This window comes from Microcaecilia unicolor, chromosome 13 (genome assembly GCF_901765095.1).
Source record: "Microcaecilia unicolor chromosome 13, aMicUni1.1, whole genome shotgun sequence".
Taxonomy (NCBI): Eukaryota; Metazoa; Chordata; class Amphibia; order Gymnophiona; family Siphonopidae; genus Microcaecilia; species Microcaecilia unicolor.
The window spans coordinates 40,064,996-40,084,159 of NC_044043.1; the positions used below are offsets into that span (position 1 = coordinate 40,064,996).

Consider the following 19,164-nt stretch of genomic DNA (forward strand, 5'->3'; position numbering starts at 1 on the left):
GGATGTAATTGTCTTAATTTAATATATCTGCAGTGTTTGAAAAAAGACTTTTCTTTCAGGCAATTGATGTGTGGGCCATGGGAGTTACCCTATATTGCTTCGTATTTGGAAAGGTAAGGTTGAATTCTGAAGCACTTAATTACTGTACGACTAATCGGATTGGTTAAGCTGTGATTAATTCTCCCAGAAGTACAGAAAAGATAAGGAGCACGTGAAATTGAAATCTGTACTTCTTCTTCCTAAGCACTGTGAAAATTAACAGCGTTTTCACAGTGTTTGATTCTTACAGCTTAACCCCTTTATCAGTGAAGGTCCTTGACATATATTGGCAAATTGTTCTACTCACATGATTCCTAGGCTGAAGGAAAAGAACTTTTGCAATCATACCCAGACTTACTGGCCTTTGATTTGCCCAAATGTCCACAGATTTCCATGAATAGTGGCAACTTCTGTGAAATTGTCAGTCAGTTCATTGTTATTTAAGAAGTCCCTATCCATAACACTAATTTACAGTATTAAAATTTGAATTTAACTATGAATGCAGTTTTAATAAACTAATTAAAATGAATTTTGTGGGGTTTGATTTGAACCATATTTTTAAAACATTTTCTGAACACAAATCTATTACATGGTTCAAAATCCCACAGCAACAATGAATTTTTTAAGTGTTCCTGTTATCTTTTGTAATGAGTGGTCTTTACATACTGTTTGTCTTATTTTAAAGTGTCCTTTTATAGATCCCTACATCCTGGTTCTTCATAATATGATCAAGACCAAGCCAGTGGACTTTCCAGAGCAGTAAGTGAGGATTGCTGGAGGTGCTCCTGAAGGAGCCTTGTTAACCCTGCACTATTGTGGTTAATGGGTAGCTGGTTATATGGAATACCAGTCAAGCCGGTTGCACAATGAATGAAAGTACCAGATAGCTTTGAGAATGTTCTTTGCAATAGATAAATTGGTTTCATCATCTTGCCATGAGAAAAGAATGCTGGATCAGGGCCGCCGAGAGACAAAGCTGGGCCCGGGGCAAACACCCCCATGTGCCCGCCCTCTTCCGGGCCCAGCCCCCTCTCCAGGCGGGCCCACCCCCTTTCCAGGTGGGACCACCACTCGCCCCGCTTGCTCGTCCTGCACTCCTGCTCCAGGCTGTCACTGTGCACAGCAAACTTCCTCAGGGCCCGGCATTAGCATTGCTCTCCTGTTCCTGTGCACGGCAGCACCATAGAGCAGAGTTCTTCCTTCCTGCCTCGTCCAAAGAGGCTGTTTGGATGCGGCAGGAAGGAAGTACTCTGTGGCGCTGCAGTGCAGAGGAACAGGAGAGTAATGCTAATGCCGGGCGGGCCCCCTTTGGATGCCGGGCCATGGGGAATTCCCCCCCCCCCCCCCTCTCGGCGGCCCTGTGCTGGATAGACCCTTTCAGACATCATCTCTTTCTGGTTTCTGCTATAGTGGACTTGGGTTCCTACCATCTTACCTCTTGAGGTGAGAAGTTTTACAGGGCCCCTTCCCCCCACTCCCATATATATATTTTTTAATTTAAGTACACCAAGAGAGAATGGCAATACCGATAGTTGTGTAATCAAATTGTGAATTGAGTGAAACTCCCCTTGCTGTGGGCTGTGTTTGAACCACAGTTAAAATAAAACTTTGCAACATGACTTAGCAACATGAGATAACGAGATGCCTCAAGGACAAGCCGCTGTCCGTAGGTTATCATCACCAGGTAGTTAGTGAGTGCAGAGAAGAAAAGTTCTCACTGTGAAAGCACGTTAAACAGAGTTATTACGAAAAGTTGTTGAAAGATTCCCTGGCAGCTTGCCTTAATCTTCCACAGCTACTGCATGTTTTGAAAGTGTCTCATCCAGTTTGGCTTTCAACCCACTCTGCCCAGCAATTAGTTAAGAACATCATTTGGGTCGAGTTATGCAAAGGAGTCTCTCGCTGTTTGAACGTGTTATTCAGAGCAGATAGATTTACTTGTATAATTTTGTGAATTGTTTAAGAAGCCAGAAAACTGATTAAAGTTGGGGGCATAGTGAGAAACTGGCAGCATGCCAACCTCTGTCTAAATTCCATCTACATGTTGGATAAAGATGGTCACCCAGACACATTCTGAGTCCATATGCAGCCCCTCGAGAAGCTATATTTGGCTATGCTTTGGATTCATTTTACTGTAGTGATTCTCTGGGATACCAGCTGCTGTTTACAGGGAGTCCATGGAAACTAATCTACTTCAGCTGGCACAAGGGACTGTAGAAGAGACCCACTCCACAACTATGTGCTAAGTGGCATCTACAAAGAAGGGATTTAGAATACCCAAGTCACAAGGCTTTCATACATAAGTTACATGCACTGTTATAGAATATGCTTCAATTTCTGCACGGAAATTAAGACGAGATATATAGAATCCGGGGGAAAATGCTGATTTATGCTAGTATTCTGTTGTCAAGTATAAGTGAGAGTGGGATGTTTGACCACGGGAATACAAATCCTGGAGACAAGAATCTTAAAAAAGTTTGTTTATTGATGAAAAGACTCGACACAACTGTTGTGTTTCGGCCGTCAGGCCTGCATCAGGAGTCTATAAAACATACATATGCAAATAAAGAAAAATTAAGTAAAAAACATAAAACATATATGATTAAAAAACCACAGTAAGCAATAGCATATGGTAAAAAACAAAATGAAAAGATAAAATGTCAGCACATTATATATATTATAGGACGTCCCTTTAATACACAACTTTATTCACATGTCCTGTATGCCTGTATGCCTAGTCCCTTTTTCATTTATTTATTCATGTGTTTATATAGATTTTACTGTACAGATGTTTCATGCAACATTAGCATTCTATGGGAATATTGTACATGCGAATATGTATTTATGTAAAAATCTTTTCAGTTGTCATTATAAGCTTACTGTCCGTAACTATACACATTATAGTATATCCTTCCAATATACTATTTCATTCATATGCTCTGTATGTTTAGTCCCTATTCTATTCATCATTTATATGCATTCTATTATACGCATTGTTCTTGCAATATTAGCACCTTATAAGAGCATTGTATATGTGAACACATTGTTTGACGTTCAGCAAAGGATGTTATTCCCACATTTTATCTTTTCATTTTATTTGTTTTTTACCATATGTTATTGCTTACTGTGGTTTTTTTTATCATATATGTTTTATGTTTTTTTACTTAATTTTTCTTTATTTGCATATGTATGTTTTATAGACTCCTGATGCAGGCCTGATGGCCAAAACACAACAGTTGTGTCGAGTCTTTTCATCAATAAACAAACTTTTTTAAGATTCTTGTGTCCAGGATTTGTAATCCCGTGGTCAAACATCCCACTCTCACGTATACTTGTGTTTTCCCGTGGGGCGTTCGAGTTCTCCGCTTGGTTGTGGATTCTTCTGAGTATTCTGTTGTCTGCACAACTGCAATTATAGAATACTAAAATAAACCCGCATTTATGCATCTAACTTTAGGTGTGAGCACTTACGGCAAGCTCCAGGGCTGCCGAGAGACAGAGCTGGGCCTGGGGCAGGGCCGCCACAGCCGCCCCTTCCTCCACTTGGGACACAGCTGCCGTCACCCACCACTCGTCAGCCACCTCACAAGCAGTGTTATTCCGTCAGCCTGGGAATATTGTGCCTCAAAGTTGTTGACCAGTGCTGCCAGTGTGCAGGGTTAAGGACCAGTTGGCGCACTGAAATCTGGCCCCATGAGCACCTCCCACCCCCCGATTCTCACCTCCCTGCACAAGACCCCAACACCTCCAATGACACTGACACCCCTGTGCAAGACCCCAGCTTTCCCGATCCTCTCCCAAACTTCACCCAGTCATCAGTTCCCCCCCCCCCCCCATGAACATTCCACCCATAAAGAACCCTCCCCCACCTCAGATCCCCTGGGCCTAGCTGAACAAGTGGTTCCTTGGGCAGGAGTGATCCCTAGTCCTGCCCTTGCCAGCGTCTTCATTCACTATAGTGCCCCTAGTGGTAGTCTCATGGTAATACTGCTAGGGATCATGTTTCCATGTAAGTGCAAGCTGTGATATATCATTTACATAGTAATGAGCTGCTTTACGTTCATTCGCATGTTTTGCTTCTCATTTCTATTTACTCCACAGTGACTTAACTTAAATGCAATCCTTACCTTCCACTGACTTAATTAGAGCAATATATTTTTTAATTTACTGGGTGACAGAGTTTAGGTGTGTGCAGTGTTTGACATTGTTCATACCTGTAGAAGTTGTGTTCAGATTTACAGAGCACAGTTCCCATTAAAAATGCATCATTAAGGGAGCAGAAGCAGATGCCAAAATTCTGCAGGGAATTACAAAGACAGCGGGTGCTTTTACCCACAAACTTTCTAAAAGAGAAAGGCTTTCCTTTTTGAAAAGTGCCCAGAAAAAGTGCCCACAGAAATTTGCATCTATTTGTTCCGCAGTTACTTCTTTCCAGGGGAAAGGAAGGCTGTTTTCAGATAGTCTCTTTACTTGGGTAGATGGCCTTTGAAAATTGCATTCTAGCACACTAATGTCAAAATAGACAATATGTGACAAACTTAAATAAAGCCTAACGGTTGAGACTTAGAGTTCAAGAACTTAGAAACACAAGTGTAAGAATTCCTTTTTATGTGAAATTTCTTCCTACCATAGTCACTGATTGATGTTTTCCTTCATCAGACCGAAGATCAGTGAAGAGCTCAAAGACCTGATTCTAAGGATGCTGGATAAAAACCCAGAAACCCGAATAACTGTTCCTGAAATAAAGGTAATTCAGAGTAAACATTTAAGAAAAAGAGGTGTGTCCGTGTTTATATATGTGATACTTGTGTTCTACTCTTCTAATAAAATGTACATATGTAAAGCCAAAAGTGCATCATAAGACTTTTGAATAAGTGGACGTCCCTATGACATCATTGCTATAAGACATAGATACTTGGGGATCATTATTCAACGCTAGCTATCTGCTACCTGGATAACTAATTCTCTCTGAGCCCAGGCAGTGATATTCAGTGGCTTTATCAGGATAATGCCACTAAATATCATGTATGGCCACTTCGGCAGTATCCGAGTAGTGCCAGGGTGGTCTGGGGGCAGAGATAAGGCAATGCCGGACGTTATCTGGATACCAGGGCTGAATTATCAGTGGTACCCAGACAGCTCTCCTCACCTACCCTGATAGGGTATTGGCACTGGATGTCAGTGGTACCTAAATAAATTCCAGTGGCTGCCGGGGAGGTCTGCCCCCACCACCACCACATTGGGCTCAGCCTACCCTCCCAAAAAAATTAGATGTCTCTCTTGCTGTGGCTGGCGGTGATGCCCAAGTTCCACCAGCTGAAGATCACCTCCTCCTCCAGTCTGGTGGCCAGAACTCGCCAAACTCTGCAGCCATCTGCAGTGTCCCCGAGCTGCTGCTGGCCTCCAGGTGCGTGCTCGGTTTTCATGCATGGATGAAAACCAAGCATGTGGGAAGGGCAGTGGCAGCAGCTCAGGGACACTGCCGCCGGCTGCAAAGCTTGGAGAGGTCTGGCCACTGGACTGGTAGAGAAGGAGTTCTTTAGCTGGTGGGGCTTGGGGGAACCCTGCCAGCTCTGGTATTTATATTTTGCATTCAGGTGAGGGGTATAGGGCAGCAGGGGAGAGGGCAGAGGGTGGGGAGAAAATTTGGTACCCACCCATTTTGGGTTCAGGCTTCATCCCAAAATTAGCCCCTGCGCTATTGAAAAACACAGTTACATTTACTTGCTAATATAACAGTTTTCTTATATAAAAGCAAAGCAGATATGCTACACTTGTTTCAATAAAAGACCTTTGTTAAATTTAAAAAACGAAAGCAAAGCACATACCCAGATATTCAGTGCCGATATCCTGGAACGACCAGTGCTGAATATCCAGGTATAAAATAAAACCCACAATAGCTAGCATTTTTTTAAAATGTTGACCGCTATAGGTTAAATATTATCCCCTTGATCCTCCACCAGTTTGTATAACATTCATCCAAAGTGGTCTCCCTGCTGAATCAAGAATGGACCAAGATGTACATTCTAAGTTTGTGTATGTATGAGTCATTTTTGGCACATTTTATTTGGAAGCTCCAGCTGTATTCTAGAAGATAAATATAGAAAAATAAAATGCTTTAAAAAGGCAAGAGCATCAAACTTATTAGTCCTTTTTTTTTAATGTACATAGTATGCAGAAAGTGTGCTACCATTAATTATAATTAAAAAGATCAGCAAATAAAATATGCAAATTAATAAGGGTGCATGGCAGGCATGTTTAACAGTTCACCTGGCAGCTAATTAAAATGTCTTGCATGCTTAATATATGATCCAAACCATTTTATTTAACTACTGCAGAGGATGTCGCCCTCAGAGAGCAAAGAATCAATCTAAACAGCTCCACTTGAAAGTAGATTTTTATTTATGTATTTATTTATCAAACTTATATTCTGCATTATCTATTTAATCTAAGTGGGTTACAATACAACATACATAAAACTTAAGATACAAAATAAAATTTTACAAGTAAAAACAATTTGCAACAACCAAGTCATACAACTACCAAACTAACCCCCCCCCCCCCCCCCCCCATTTACTAAGCCGCACTAGCAGCTGCCGTGGGGCAATACCAACTTTGAATGGGCTGTGTCGGCATTACCGCACCGGCAGCAACTAGCCTGGCTTTGCAAACAAAGGGGTAAATTGTGAGATAAAGGTGGAGTTTCAAGTTAGGCGTGTGTTTGGTTTTTGTCCAGATCCTCATATAGTGAAGTAAAAATGGCATTTTCGATATGGCATCTAAATCTGATTTTGGACATTTTGCGAAAAACATTGAAAATTCAAGTAGTGAACATGGCCATTTTCAAACCAGAAAAATGTCCAACTTTTTGTTTCGAAAATAGCCGTTTGCTAGACGTTTTTGTGCTCAATGCATCTATTTATTTATTTATTTGTTGCATTTGTATCCCACATTTTCCCACCTATTTGCAGGCTCAATGTGGCTTACAATTTTCTGTCATGACTTATGCCATTTCAGAGTAAAGATACAATTGGTAATGGATATAGAACATGGATGATAAAGTGAACAGTCAAGTAAAAAAGGGAAAAAAAACATACAATAGGTATCGCATATTGAACATGGATAACATAATAAAATTAGGCAATACAATATAGGGAGAAAATAATCCGATTGTTAAGTAAATAATGTTGAATCTATCTTTTGAGGACCTTTAAAAAAAAACTTTCAAGGGAAAAACGCACAAAATCAAGCCCTTGGGATGAATGAGGGCTAGCATTCTTAGTAGATTGGCAACACAGACATCCCAGCAGAGCAGTGGGGCACCCTAGGGGACACTGCAGTGGACTTCACATAAAAAGTCCCAGGTACGCATCTCACCGTTGCCCCCTTATATTGTCTAGTGAGCCCTCCAAAACTCACCAAAAACCTACTGTACCCAAGTGTACACCACTGCAGCAGCCTTTATGCTGTCATGTTTTGACCTTTCATAATCTTTATGCACAAGTTTCCATGCATATTCATTGTGCATTATGTGATATGTGCTATTTTAAATGTAAATATCTTTAATCAATTCGCCACACAAGTTTTCCATCTGAGTACATTTAGCTTTCTGCACACGATGAAGAATCAAGTGGTGAAAACACTTCTACGCTTAAATATCAGCTTCATGAAACATTTATGTGTAAGAAGTTGAGAGGATCTTTTACTAAGTGGTGGTAAGCCCAACACGGGCTTTGCTGCATGGCCATTTCTTAAAATAAAAAAAAAACATCCTTTTACCCACTGCGGTAAAAGGGGGCCTCACTGCACATCAAAAACACGCTTTGACGCCCACGCAGGCCTCGTTTTGCCGCAGCTTAGAAGCAAAAGAACAGGCTTGGATGTGTGCCTGCATGACCCCCCTCCCCATGCAGCAGCAGCAATTAAGACAAGAAGCCTTCTGGCAGTATTGGGGCCTCTCCTTAGATGGCTACTCTGATGCAACTTCTTGTTTTTTTCTGTGAAGGCGAGATGCACCTGAGGAGAGGCCTTAACACCAGCAAGGCTGCCTGTCTCAAGCACCTCTGCTAGAGAAGAGTACTGAGTACTGCAGGGACGGGAGAGAGCAGGTGGAAGGGAGAGGGAGAGATGCAGGACTCTAGTGGATGGGTGGGAGGAAGAAAGAGAGAGACTGGATTGGAGGAGAGAAAGACAGGGAATGATACTAGACCTCAAGAAGCAGGCTGGGGAGATTTGTGGCCCCAAGGAGGGGTGGGAAGTGCCAAAACAGTCGGGGGAAACCTGAATATGGGGAGGGATTTTTCAGAACCTGATAAGTGTTGAGGTGGTCATCTTATAGTAGACTGTTATTTGATCAGGCTTATTTTAAAGTCCCCTTGAGAGGCCATGTGTGTCTCATAATACAGTTGAATTGTTTCCATAGATGTGCATGGGATAAACATAAAGGAATCCTGTTCAGAAGGAATGGATCCTTAGAAGCTTAGCCGAGATTGGGTGGCAGAGCTGGTGGTGGGAGGCGGGGCTGGTGGTTAGGAGGCGGGACTAGTGCTAGGCAGACATCTACAGTCTGTGCCCTGAAAATGGCAGATACAAATCAAGGTAAGGTATACACAAAAAGTAGCACATATGAGTTTATCTTGTTGGGCAGACTGGATGGACCGTACAGGTCTTTTTCTGCCGTCATCTACTTTGTTACTATATGTATGTGGTTTAGTTGGTAAGTATATGAAATAAGTGTATGTAAAATATGTAGCATGCCATGATACAGAAATCCATTTTTAGGTTCATGAGAAAGCATTACTTGTCAATAAAAGTAGTCAACAGCGCATTTCTGTACTCTAGTCCAACATCTTCCCTCCCCTCCCTTGTCGTCCAGCAGCTTCCTTTCCTCCCCACCAGCCCTGCTGCTTCCAGTAAACAAAATAAAAAACCAGTATAAAGGTGTGGAACTGCTCTGCCAATGCCCTTGACATGAACTTCCTGTTTTTAAGGTGTAGAACCAAAAAAGCAATATTGGCATGACCTAGAGGGTGGCTTCATGCCTTTATGCCGATTTCTTTCTGCAGGAAGCTTGGCTGGCAGGGGGGCTAAGGAAGATGTTTCTCTGACCCTATAGATGGTTAAAGCGGCCCTGTGTGTGTAATTAGCTAGTTGGTTGCTTCTTTCATTAAAGACTTGGGAGAAAGTCAGGCTTTTGCCTGCTGCCTGAGGTATAGACTTCACCTAATGCAAGACTTTCTAGGTGTGAGTTCCAGAGTGTGGAGGCTACTCCAGAGAAGGCATGTTGGTGGATGCCACACTGTTTGATTTCCTTTGGAGATGGTGTAGGTAGGGATGCTTCTTGGACCTTGGAGATCCTGTTCTTCAAGTACTCTGGCCCATTTCCTTTAAGGTGTTCAAAGGTCTTTGAAGATCATCGGTAGAGTTTTATATTTATCCCTGTATTGTTCTGGTAGCCAGTGGAATAATAGCAGAAATAATGTAATGTGATCGTGTTGCTTACAGCCTCCTGAATCAGTTGTTGCTGGTGCAAACGCTTTGTAGTCTTACCAATGTAGAGCGTGTTACAGTAATCCAGCCCGAACGTTATCATGGTGTCAACCACTGTGACAAGACTTGCCCTTTTGTGCTTCATAGTTGTTTTTTCAGCATATTGTAAGCTTTCAGCTCCTTAAAGCAGAATTGTGTTATCCTCACAAATAAATCTGATTATGAGCTTTTGAGTCCTTATTTATGAGGTCCCTAATTCTCTGCAGAAGCCTGAGGTTGCATTAAATAGCAAAATGAATGGAGTTCTGCAGTCAGAAAATGCTGTATATTCCCCTAACGTATGCAGATTCAGTCCCAGTCCTGGGCTGGCTTTCAAGATATCTACCTTGAATATTGATTGGGAATTTTTGCTTATGTTTGGGTGAACAGCTAGGTTAATTCTATTTCGATCATCCTGAAGACTAGGAGGGCAATTCTATAAAGAAGAGCTTAGCTGTAGACGCCCCAGTGCAGCACAGGGAGCATCTGTTCTAGAACATTCTAGAATATTAGCATAAACTCTCATCGACACCTAAATAGGTGCATGCTCACTTACGCCAGGTCTATGGCAGGTGTAAACAGGCATGCCTAAGAGCGGCATGCAATGCACATACCTTCCAGTAGGTGCACATGTGAGACATTCCCATATCCTGCCCATACTCCACCCACCTGTATCCACCATTTATGCATCTATTTGTAAAATAATGCATAGGACACTTATGCACATAGAGCTAGATTCTATATATGGTGCCTGAAAATTCCACGTGGAAAAAAAATACACCTAGGCGTATTCTCTAAAAGTGCGCCTATATTTTATGAAATGGCCTTAGATCTCCGCGCGGTATGTAGAATACGTCGAGCGCCTCTCCATGCGATCAAGTTTAGTTGCAGCCATTTACGTCATGTTTTACTTGGCGTAAATCCCGACGCCTAAATTAGGCGCAGAACGGGTGTGTTCTATAACAAAATGCATAGATTTTAGAAATGTCCATTGCCCCGCCCATGGCCATGCCCCATTTTTAACTAAGCAACTTAGAATTTAAGCGCACCACTCTACAGAATACACTTAGGAGTCCTTTTACAAAGCTGTGGGGAAAAAGGGTCCTGCACTAGCAGCGGGAGCCATTTTTCCCGCGCATCATGGCCCTTTTTACCACAGCGGATAACAAGGCCCCCAGACACACATGGCCATGCAGTAGGGAGCCCTTACCGCCACCCATTGAGGTGATGATAAGGGCTCCTGTTCTAACCCAGCGGTAACTGGGCAACACATGGCAATGCCCAGTTATCACCACGCAAGCCATATCTACGGGTTTTCTTTTTCCCATCGGAAATGGCGTGCGCTCAGGGCGGGACTACCACCGGCAGCCGCGTTAGGCCGGCAGTAATCCCAGAAGAGTGAAAGGTAAGCCCGCGTTGGGCTTACTGCTGCTCTGTGAAAGGGCTCCTTAGCGAGTTGTGCATGTAAATCTTAATGCCAATTAGTGATGATAATTGCTTGTTAACATCCAATTGACAGCGCTGATTAACTAGTTAACCAATTAAGTTACATGCAGTGTTATAGAATACGCTTCGATTTCCACACGGAAATTAAGGCGCGATATAGAGAATCCCTGGGATAAGTGCTAGTTATTCCGCGTTTACGCCCCTCATGTCGTGCGTAGCTGTAGGTGCACAGTAATCAAATTGCTTTTTAAGCCTGTTGGCGGTTGTGGAGGACTGAAACTGGATGCTGTTGTTCTGTGGATCTATTTAAAGCCCTTTGCAACACCGTGAACTGTATATTTAACAAAAGCCGACACAGCGAAACATTTTAATTAAAGTTTCCCAATACAACAATGCAAAAGAGAGCTGTCTTTTTTTTTTTTAACATCAAAGACTAGCTTGGGCTTTGTGCAGTTGTTTGCCTTTTAATTATTTGGAAAACAAAATCGGCTGATATTACAATTTTAAAATCATCAGTTCAATTAAGGAGAAAATCAAGCAAATGGAAAGACAGAAAAAGAAATAAGAGAAAAGAGAAGACATTTGTTCCCACATTGCTTTGCTTGATTGGCTTTTAATTGACGTATTCAGAAAACGTTGAGTCCTTCACAGCTTTCCTAAAAGAGTCGTTTAGACTTTTTTAGTGTGGTGTTTTGCTTTCTTGGAGTGGGTTGTTGTAGACATGTCTAATTATATTTTGGAATATACATGTTAATTAGGCGATGCAAGAAACCTCTTTACAGAGTCCTGGAAAAATGCTTCGGACACCGGCGTCAAAGCCAGATTTATATTGCTGCCAAACAGTGCACCTAGATAATTTAATACCACACCTTGTTCTCCAGAAAGTAAATCTGATATGAAGAAATTAACAAAGATAAGTTGACAGAGAAGGACTTTAGATCTGAGGCATAAAACTAGCTCCCTCCCCACAGCACTATGGATTTTTTTATACTGCTATATGCCAAGATTCAGGTAACCTATATCTCTAGATTTAAATGCAGGTAACACAGAACCATAAAGCAAGGTGCAATCAAACAAATCATTTCATTCCATTTTATTTTTGTGGAAGAAAGTGGACATAAAATCCCTCCCCCTCCCCCCCATCTAAATGTCAATATTAACAGTGGTAGTATAGTGATTACCTCTCACTAGACCATCCACCCCCCCTCCCTACCCAACACAATCCCACCCCACCTTCCCATTTCCTTCCCATACTGCCTCCCACAATCAATGAGCAGTCAGAAGGACACTTTAAGTTTATAGATCTAACTCATTAAGAATCCTACTCCTCTCCCTTAGGGGCGGGGTCTGGATGTAGACTTCCCATGTGCTCCAAAATAGAGTATGAAATGTATTCCGCTAGTGCCAGTAAGACAGCGCGGATCCTTGTTTCCAGTATTGCAGGATGCATTTCTTCCCCACAACACAAGCTTTATTCACCAACAATCAAACAGAAGAACAGAAGAATAGCCATACTGGATCAGACCAATGGTCCATCTAGCACGGTATCCTGCTTCCATCAGTGGCCAATCCAGGTCACAAGTACCTGGCAGAATCCCAAATAGTAGCAACATTCCATGCTACCAATCCCAGGGCAAGCAGGGGCTTCCCCATGTCTATGTCAATAGCAGACTATGGACTTTTCCTCCAGGAACTTGTCCAGACCTCTTTTTTTAAACCCAGATACGCTAACCACTGTTACCACATCCTGCAGAGGAGACAAACCTCTGGTTTTCCCTAGGAGTTGTTCCATAGCCTTTATCTCTAGAAGGTAGAAAGAGGATGTTTTACAGTATGTACAATGGAGTGGAGGAGTGGCCTAGTGGTTAGAGCACTGGTCTTGCAATCCAGATGTGGCCAGTTCAAATCCCACTGCTGCTCCTTGTGATCTTGGGCAGGTCACTTAACCCTCCATTTCCTCAGGTACAAACCAAGATTGTGAGCCCTCCTGGGACAGAGAAATATCCAGAGTACCTGCATGTAACTCACCTTGAGCTACTACTGAAAAAGGTGTGAGCAAAATCTAAATAATAAATAAATAAAATATAAAAAGGGGGGAGTGCTAGGCTCTTCCAGTTGCATTCCAACAAGTCTATAATTTGGAGATGTGCTCTGTTATTAAATGTATGCATCCTTTCTGCAGCATCCCTGCTGTATTTCCTAACTGCAATAAATTGGTCCTTATTTTAAAAAAATGGAAAAGAATACATTTGAAAACACTCATGTTGCCTTAATGGGATGACTTTTACTTTCAGCCAGTAAAGAGAAACAGAGTCCTGGGGATTGCTAATAAAGCCTTCTTTTAGTGAAACAAGAACTGCTTTTATGTTTGGTTTCTAGCAATGAGTTTGCTTCCCACCCAGTACTAGGAGGCTATCACAAATGGGATCTAATCAAAATGAATGTGGAATGGTTGAAGTACAATTAAAGTCAAAGTATTCTCCTGCTCCTTTTGATTCTTGCTAATACCTGTAAATCTCTTGATATTAGTCTTAACTTCTGCAGAGCCTGCTTAAGCTAAAGAGAATATTTTGAACCAGTAGACGGTAAAATGAACCTCATTCCTTGAGATCTGCTCCCAGGACAGGAGTAGCTAACAGAGCAGTGAGCTGAGAAACAGGGAAGCCCAGGGTTTGAAGACCACGTAGCCTCTTAACCCTCCGTTGCCTTAGTACCCAACATTTGAAAAAGGCTGAGCTCCTAAGTTAGGTACCTACATTTATTATTTAGATTTGCTCACACCTTTTTCAGTAGTAGCTGAAGGTGAGTTTCATTCAGGTATGCTGGATATTTCTCTGTCCCAGGAGGGCTCACAATCACAAGGAGCAGCAGTGGGATTTGAACCGGTCACCTCTGGATGGCAAGACCAGTGCTCTAACAATTGGGCCACTCCTCCACTCCTAAATTCAGCTGAATTAGGAGCATAAGTTTTCGGCTGAAAATTCATCTTAACTTAGGAGCATATTAGTTATAGCGGCAAGTCTGCAACCTGGTGCCTCTTTTTTGGCGCACTGATGCAGCACAAGGAGCGCCATTGCAGAATAATAGTACAAACCTACATTGTGCCCGCTTATCCCAAATGAATAGATCCGTCTGTCAATGCACGAATCTGATAGTATTCCATAAGGTGCATGGGTTAATGATGACACTCCCACATCCCACCTATACTTTCCCCACATTTACCTGCCCTTTTCAATTGTGCGCTATCTGCCAGATTCTATATAGCACACCTTGCGTTCCGTGCTGAAATCTAAGCGTATTCCATAAAAATGTGTGTAACTTAATTGGCATAACAAGCTAATAAGCATTAATAACAGCAATAATGAGAACTAATTGGCAATAATTAGAATTTACGCACACATCTCGCTAAGAGTATTCTGTAACGCCCTGTGCCTAAATTTTAATGCGTGCTGTTCAAAAGGGGTGTGGTTATAGGCAGGGAAATGGGCGTTTCGTGGGCATTCCAAAGTTTACATGCCTAGTTATAGAATATGGCCCAGTGCACGTAAATCTACGCGCCGGGATTTACGCCATGGTTTTTGTTGGTGTGCATGCAGGCACGTAGTTTTAGGCACTGGGATGTCAACTAAGCGTATTCTGTATATCTCGCCTAAATCTAGGTGCCACTTATAGAATACGCTGTGAGAGTGCAGGTGAAAGGGGATCCGGGAAGGCACGAAGAAAGGGGATACAGGGAGCCGGGGAATCCCAACGGGGCAGATTTCATGTGCACAACACCCACATTCAGAAAGCTGGGCTACCGGGGGCAGAGAGGTTGGCTGGGTTAAGGAAGAAGGGGAGGAACTACCAGTCCCAGAATCCTTCTCTTCCCCACCTGGCTGTGCAAGAGTTAGGGGAGGAGATAGAAGATTGGGAAATGGTCTCTGAGAAAGGTGACGAGGGCCAGCTGGAGAGATTGGGGGCGGGGGAAGTTGAAGTGCAGGATAAAATGGAGATTACTGAAGGGCTAGGGGAGGAACAGATGGAGATTGGAGCCCTGGCTAAAACCCAAAAAGCTGCTGTAAGAGGGTGGCTAGCTGTACCTTGGAGAGACTGGTGGAAGACCGGAGGAGAGAGGCTGAGGCACTGGGAGAAATCTCTACTAAAGAGGAAACAGGTGCAGCCTGTGGGAGAGAAAGAGAGCTGGGCACAATTGAAACCCCAGCCTGAACCAGGTGGGAATAAAGCTGGGTAACCGTGCTGTAAGAAGGTGCAAGAAAGACTGTGTAAACTGTTTCATACTAAAAGGTTTGGGCTGCAACCTACCAAGCTATTGGGTTTTTCCCTCTGATAATGTACTGTTTCCTAAGTGAAGTAATCTGAGCTAAAGTGAAGTGAAGTTATATGGACTGTGTTGAACCTGAGTTTGAAGTTATATGGACTGTTTTTGAACCTGAATTTGACTGTGTTGAACCTGAATGGTGCTCTGGGCTGCTAGCCTAAACAACCTGGAGTGAAGGGTGTTGTGTTGATTTGAAGCAAGAAAATAAAAGCTCTTACTTATAAACATTGGGCTTTGAATGTGCCTCTGTGAAAGGAACGGAGGGAGGAGGAAGTCCTGGGAGTTTGCAGGGCCTGAAGCCAAGGCTCAGAGGAGCCAGACTGCTGTGGAGTAAGGCAACAGTCATGTGGAAGAAGAGGCAGCTAAGCAGGGTTGAGCCTGGATGGGGACCCAGCTACAACACTTAGCCAGAAATGTTTACTGCATGGATTTTTTTAGGTGCCTTATATAGAATCTGCTGCAACCTGACTGCTTACTAGAGCAAGCAAGTTTGAGCATATTACTCCACACCTAAAAAAACTTGCATTGGTCGCCCATTGCCTGGTTATTACACATGTTCAGGGGAAGGCGAATAATCAGAAATTTATTTTTGGATATAAGGAGATTATGGACACAGCATAAAAGTAACGCGGATACAGCACAAACTCAGATAAGTGTTCATTAAACATTTTAACACTAATTATTTTTATATATTACTGATTTTGTTGAATATTGGGCAAGGTATTCTTTTTTGTACCGCATACAAGGCTGTCAGGACATTGTTATTATACTATTTGAAGAATTATACCAGCCTGCTAGCACTTATTCGGTGATTCACAAAAGAAGAATAAAAAATGAGTAACCCGATGAAAGAAGTGCTACACCACTAAGCAACAAAATATTGTTGCACTCTTTATAGTGGGAATATCTGAGGGTGCTCTTAAAAAACAATAAAATTAAAAATTATATGAATTATTGTTGAAATTGTTAGGATTATTATATCCTGGTTATAGTATTTTATCATCGATTTAATTACCAGAGATTAGTGGATACCAATTTTGGTTTGGTAAATGTAGTCACCAACAGTTACGCCATGTCTATGACAGGTATAACTATTAGGAACTAAGGGGCCCTTTTACTAAGCTGTGGTAAAAAGGGCCCTGCGCTAGCAGCAGCGGCCGTTTCGCCGTGCGCTGAGGCCCTATTTACCACAGTGGGTAAAAAGGCTGAAAAAAGAAATGTCCATGCAGTCAGATTGAACTTACCACATGGTCATACTGGGGGGTGGGCAGCACATCTAGAAAGTCTGGTTTTCAGGATATTCCCAATGAATATGCATGAGCTAAATTTGCATGCACTGCCTTCATTATATACACATCTCTCTCACGTGTATTCTTTGTAAATCTCTTTTCGTTTCGAACCATTGGTCTCTTCAAAAATTCAAACTTTATTACTTTACAAAAAATTCCTAAATATCTCTCCTCCCTCTACAGTATAAAACCTACAAACTTAACCCCTTCTGTCCAGTCACAAGCAGTGATTGTTGGTAGTCACAGATTAAAAAAAAAAAAACCTGTAGCTTGCATGCTTATCCTTGATTCAGTCTTGATCGTACTTGTCTTAAAACCAGAGTCTAAAGTCTGTGATCCAATTATCAACTGTTCTTGTCTTCAAAGCTGATATTCTTATATCTATACGATGTAAAAGTACTCAATTTCCTGGCACTTTACATAAGTCCTGTTATGTTGTTTTGTCCATCACGTTTAGATCAAAAAAACTTTGTAATTGTTCTCACAGCTATGTTGCCACGCGGGGTTCCTTTTTCCCTGGGAGGTGTCCGTGAAAGATTTAATTTAATATTTTGTAAGCACTTTATAGTTAATTTCAAGGTAACAGAGTGTAGAGGAGAATATGAATGGATTTGGAACCCATTCTAGATAGTAGATGTGTATTCTTTGAGGATATCCTGAAACCCAGACTGGCTAGGTGTGTCCCAAGGCTTGGTTTAAGAATGCTTGCTTTAGGCTGAAGATATGTTATAGATTTAAAATCATCTGCAATTTAACTTTTAGCCAACTCATGGCATGCTTTGTTTACTTTTCTCTGAAGTTACATCCTTGGTTGACGAGGCATGGAGAGGACCCTCTACCTCTGGAGGAGGATCACTGTACTGTGGTGGAAGTGACTGAAGAGGAAGTGAAAAACTCAGTCAAGCTGATCCCGAGCTTAACAGCTGTGGTAAGCTGCACTTATGTGGCGTATGTGGATTTGGAAGGTGGTGATGGGGTAACATAAGAAAAATGAAGACCCACAGGCTTCCGTACACAAGGGTGAAAGAAGAAATGTAAGAAATGGATTGGCCCCTGTCGTGGACAGGATGCTGGGCTCGATGGACCCTTGGTCTTTTCCCAGTGTGGCATTACTTACGTACTAAAAGAAGTATTTAAATATTTTCTTGTTTCATTGTCCCATTTCATTTTATTTTTAGTGGCATGAAGTGATATTTTGTGCACTGAGCTCTATAATCTCACTCTCACTGCCCTTCACCCCTGCTCCTAATTTCTCCCTTCCCTCTGTGCATTTCAGGGCACTGAAAATGATGCACACTAATGTGATGTTAACAACATATATTTTATGTGGCCAGGGATATCCACAACAATCTTTTGCACTTCTCCAATAAGAATCTTTAGTGGTTTAAATTCTTTTCTTTTATCTTTGATATTTCCGGCTTTTTTTTCTCTTTTTTGATGTCTTGAAATTGCTTTAACATTTTAAAGTAATTGTCCTTTTTTAGACCTTCAGCGTGTTATGTAAAGATGGGGCATTTTTAAGTCATTTTGCATCCTTGTGGAGGTTTGAAGGAATAGTAGACACATTAGCTAAATATCTTAAAAGTGGAAATCAAACTGAGGAAACTCACTGAAGTTTAAAGCATTCAACTTTCTGCTTCAGGCATTGCGACACTAAGCTCTGCTAGACTTTGGAATCAAGTAGGGATGTATCGAATATTCATATTGAATTCGATTCAGCCCCAAATACATTATTCGTATTCGTCTGAATAGTGATTTAAATTTGAATTCAAATAATCTAGGGTTCTGCTGTGCTAAATCCTACTGAAATAATCACTTGATCTCTGATTTCACGTTGCCCATTATTCGTATTGAGTATTCGTATTTGGCCAAATAATATTTTTCACAAATCGGGCACTCGGCACTCACTCGTCACCGTTAATAAATCAGACACCAGAGACTGCTTTCAAGAGAATGTGGAATTTTTTCAGGCTGCAGCCAGTAAACGACAAATATACAATACTTTTATTTCTTCAAAAATTTATATACATTAACATAAGGACCAAATCATCCAAGCAACACTTTAAATGAATACTGGATTTATATAGCAAACACCTTAGGATGTCTAATATTCCTCATAGACATCCACAAACTCCAGAGAATCAACACAAGGGTTGGTCGATGAACCTCAGCAGTAATGCACTGTGTTTTAATCTACTCATACACAGTGTCTAACGTACTCAAGTCTTCACTGGTTCCTTGACCGCCACCTTCCTATATTGTTTGTGTTTTACAAAATCTTTTTGTGCATATCTTATATTCTTCAAATTATATTATCACATTGTTATTATACTCATCTTTATAATGTAAACTGTGATCTAGTCAACTTAGGTGCATTCTTCTCCTTCCTGGCACGTGTTTCGCTAAATTGCTTTTTCAAGGAAGTTCCCTAAAACTCAAAAGAGTATATCAATGTCAAAACCCCCAATGCTTAATCAAAAATTAACATTATAATCTTACAGCTTTAAAGATTACCTAATATTAGCCTCCGCTTATCCTGCC

At 41.7% G+C, this 19,164-nt stretch overlaps 1 protein-coding gene across 1 annotated transcript in view; it reads left to right on the forward strand.

Moving 5' to 3' along the window:
* CAMKK1 (calcium/calmodulin dependent protein kinase kinase 1) overlaps window positions 1-19,164 on the forward strand; it is a 177,747-nt gene that overhangs the window by 126,007 nt on the left and 32,576 nt on the right. Inside the window, exons 11-14 of the mRNA XM_030222611.1 lie at window positions 60-113; window positions 725-798; window positions 4,699-4,786; window positions 17,423-17,551. Of these exons, the coding sequence (XP_030078471.1) occupies window positions 60-113; window positions 725-798; window positions 4,699-4,786; window positions 17,423-17,551 (345 nt within the window). The remainder of the gene's footprint in view (window positions 1-59; window positions 114-724; window positions 799-4,698; window positions 4,787-17,422; window positions 17,552-19,164) is intronic.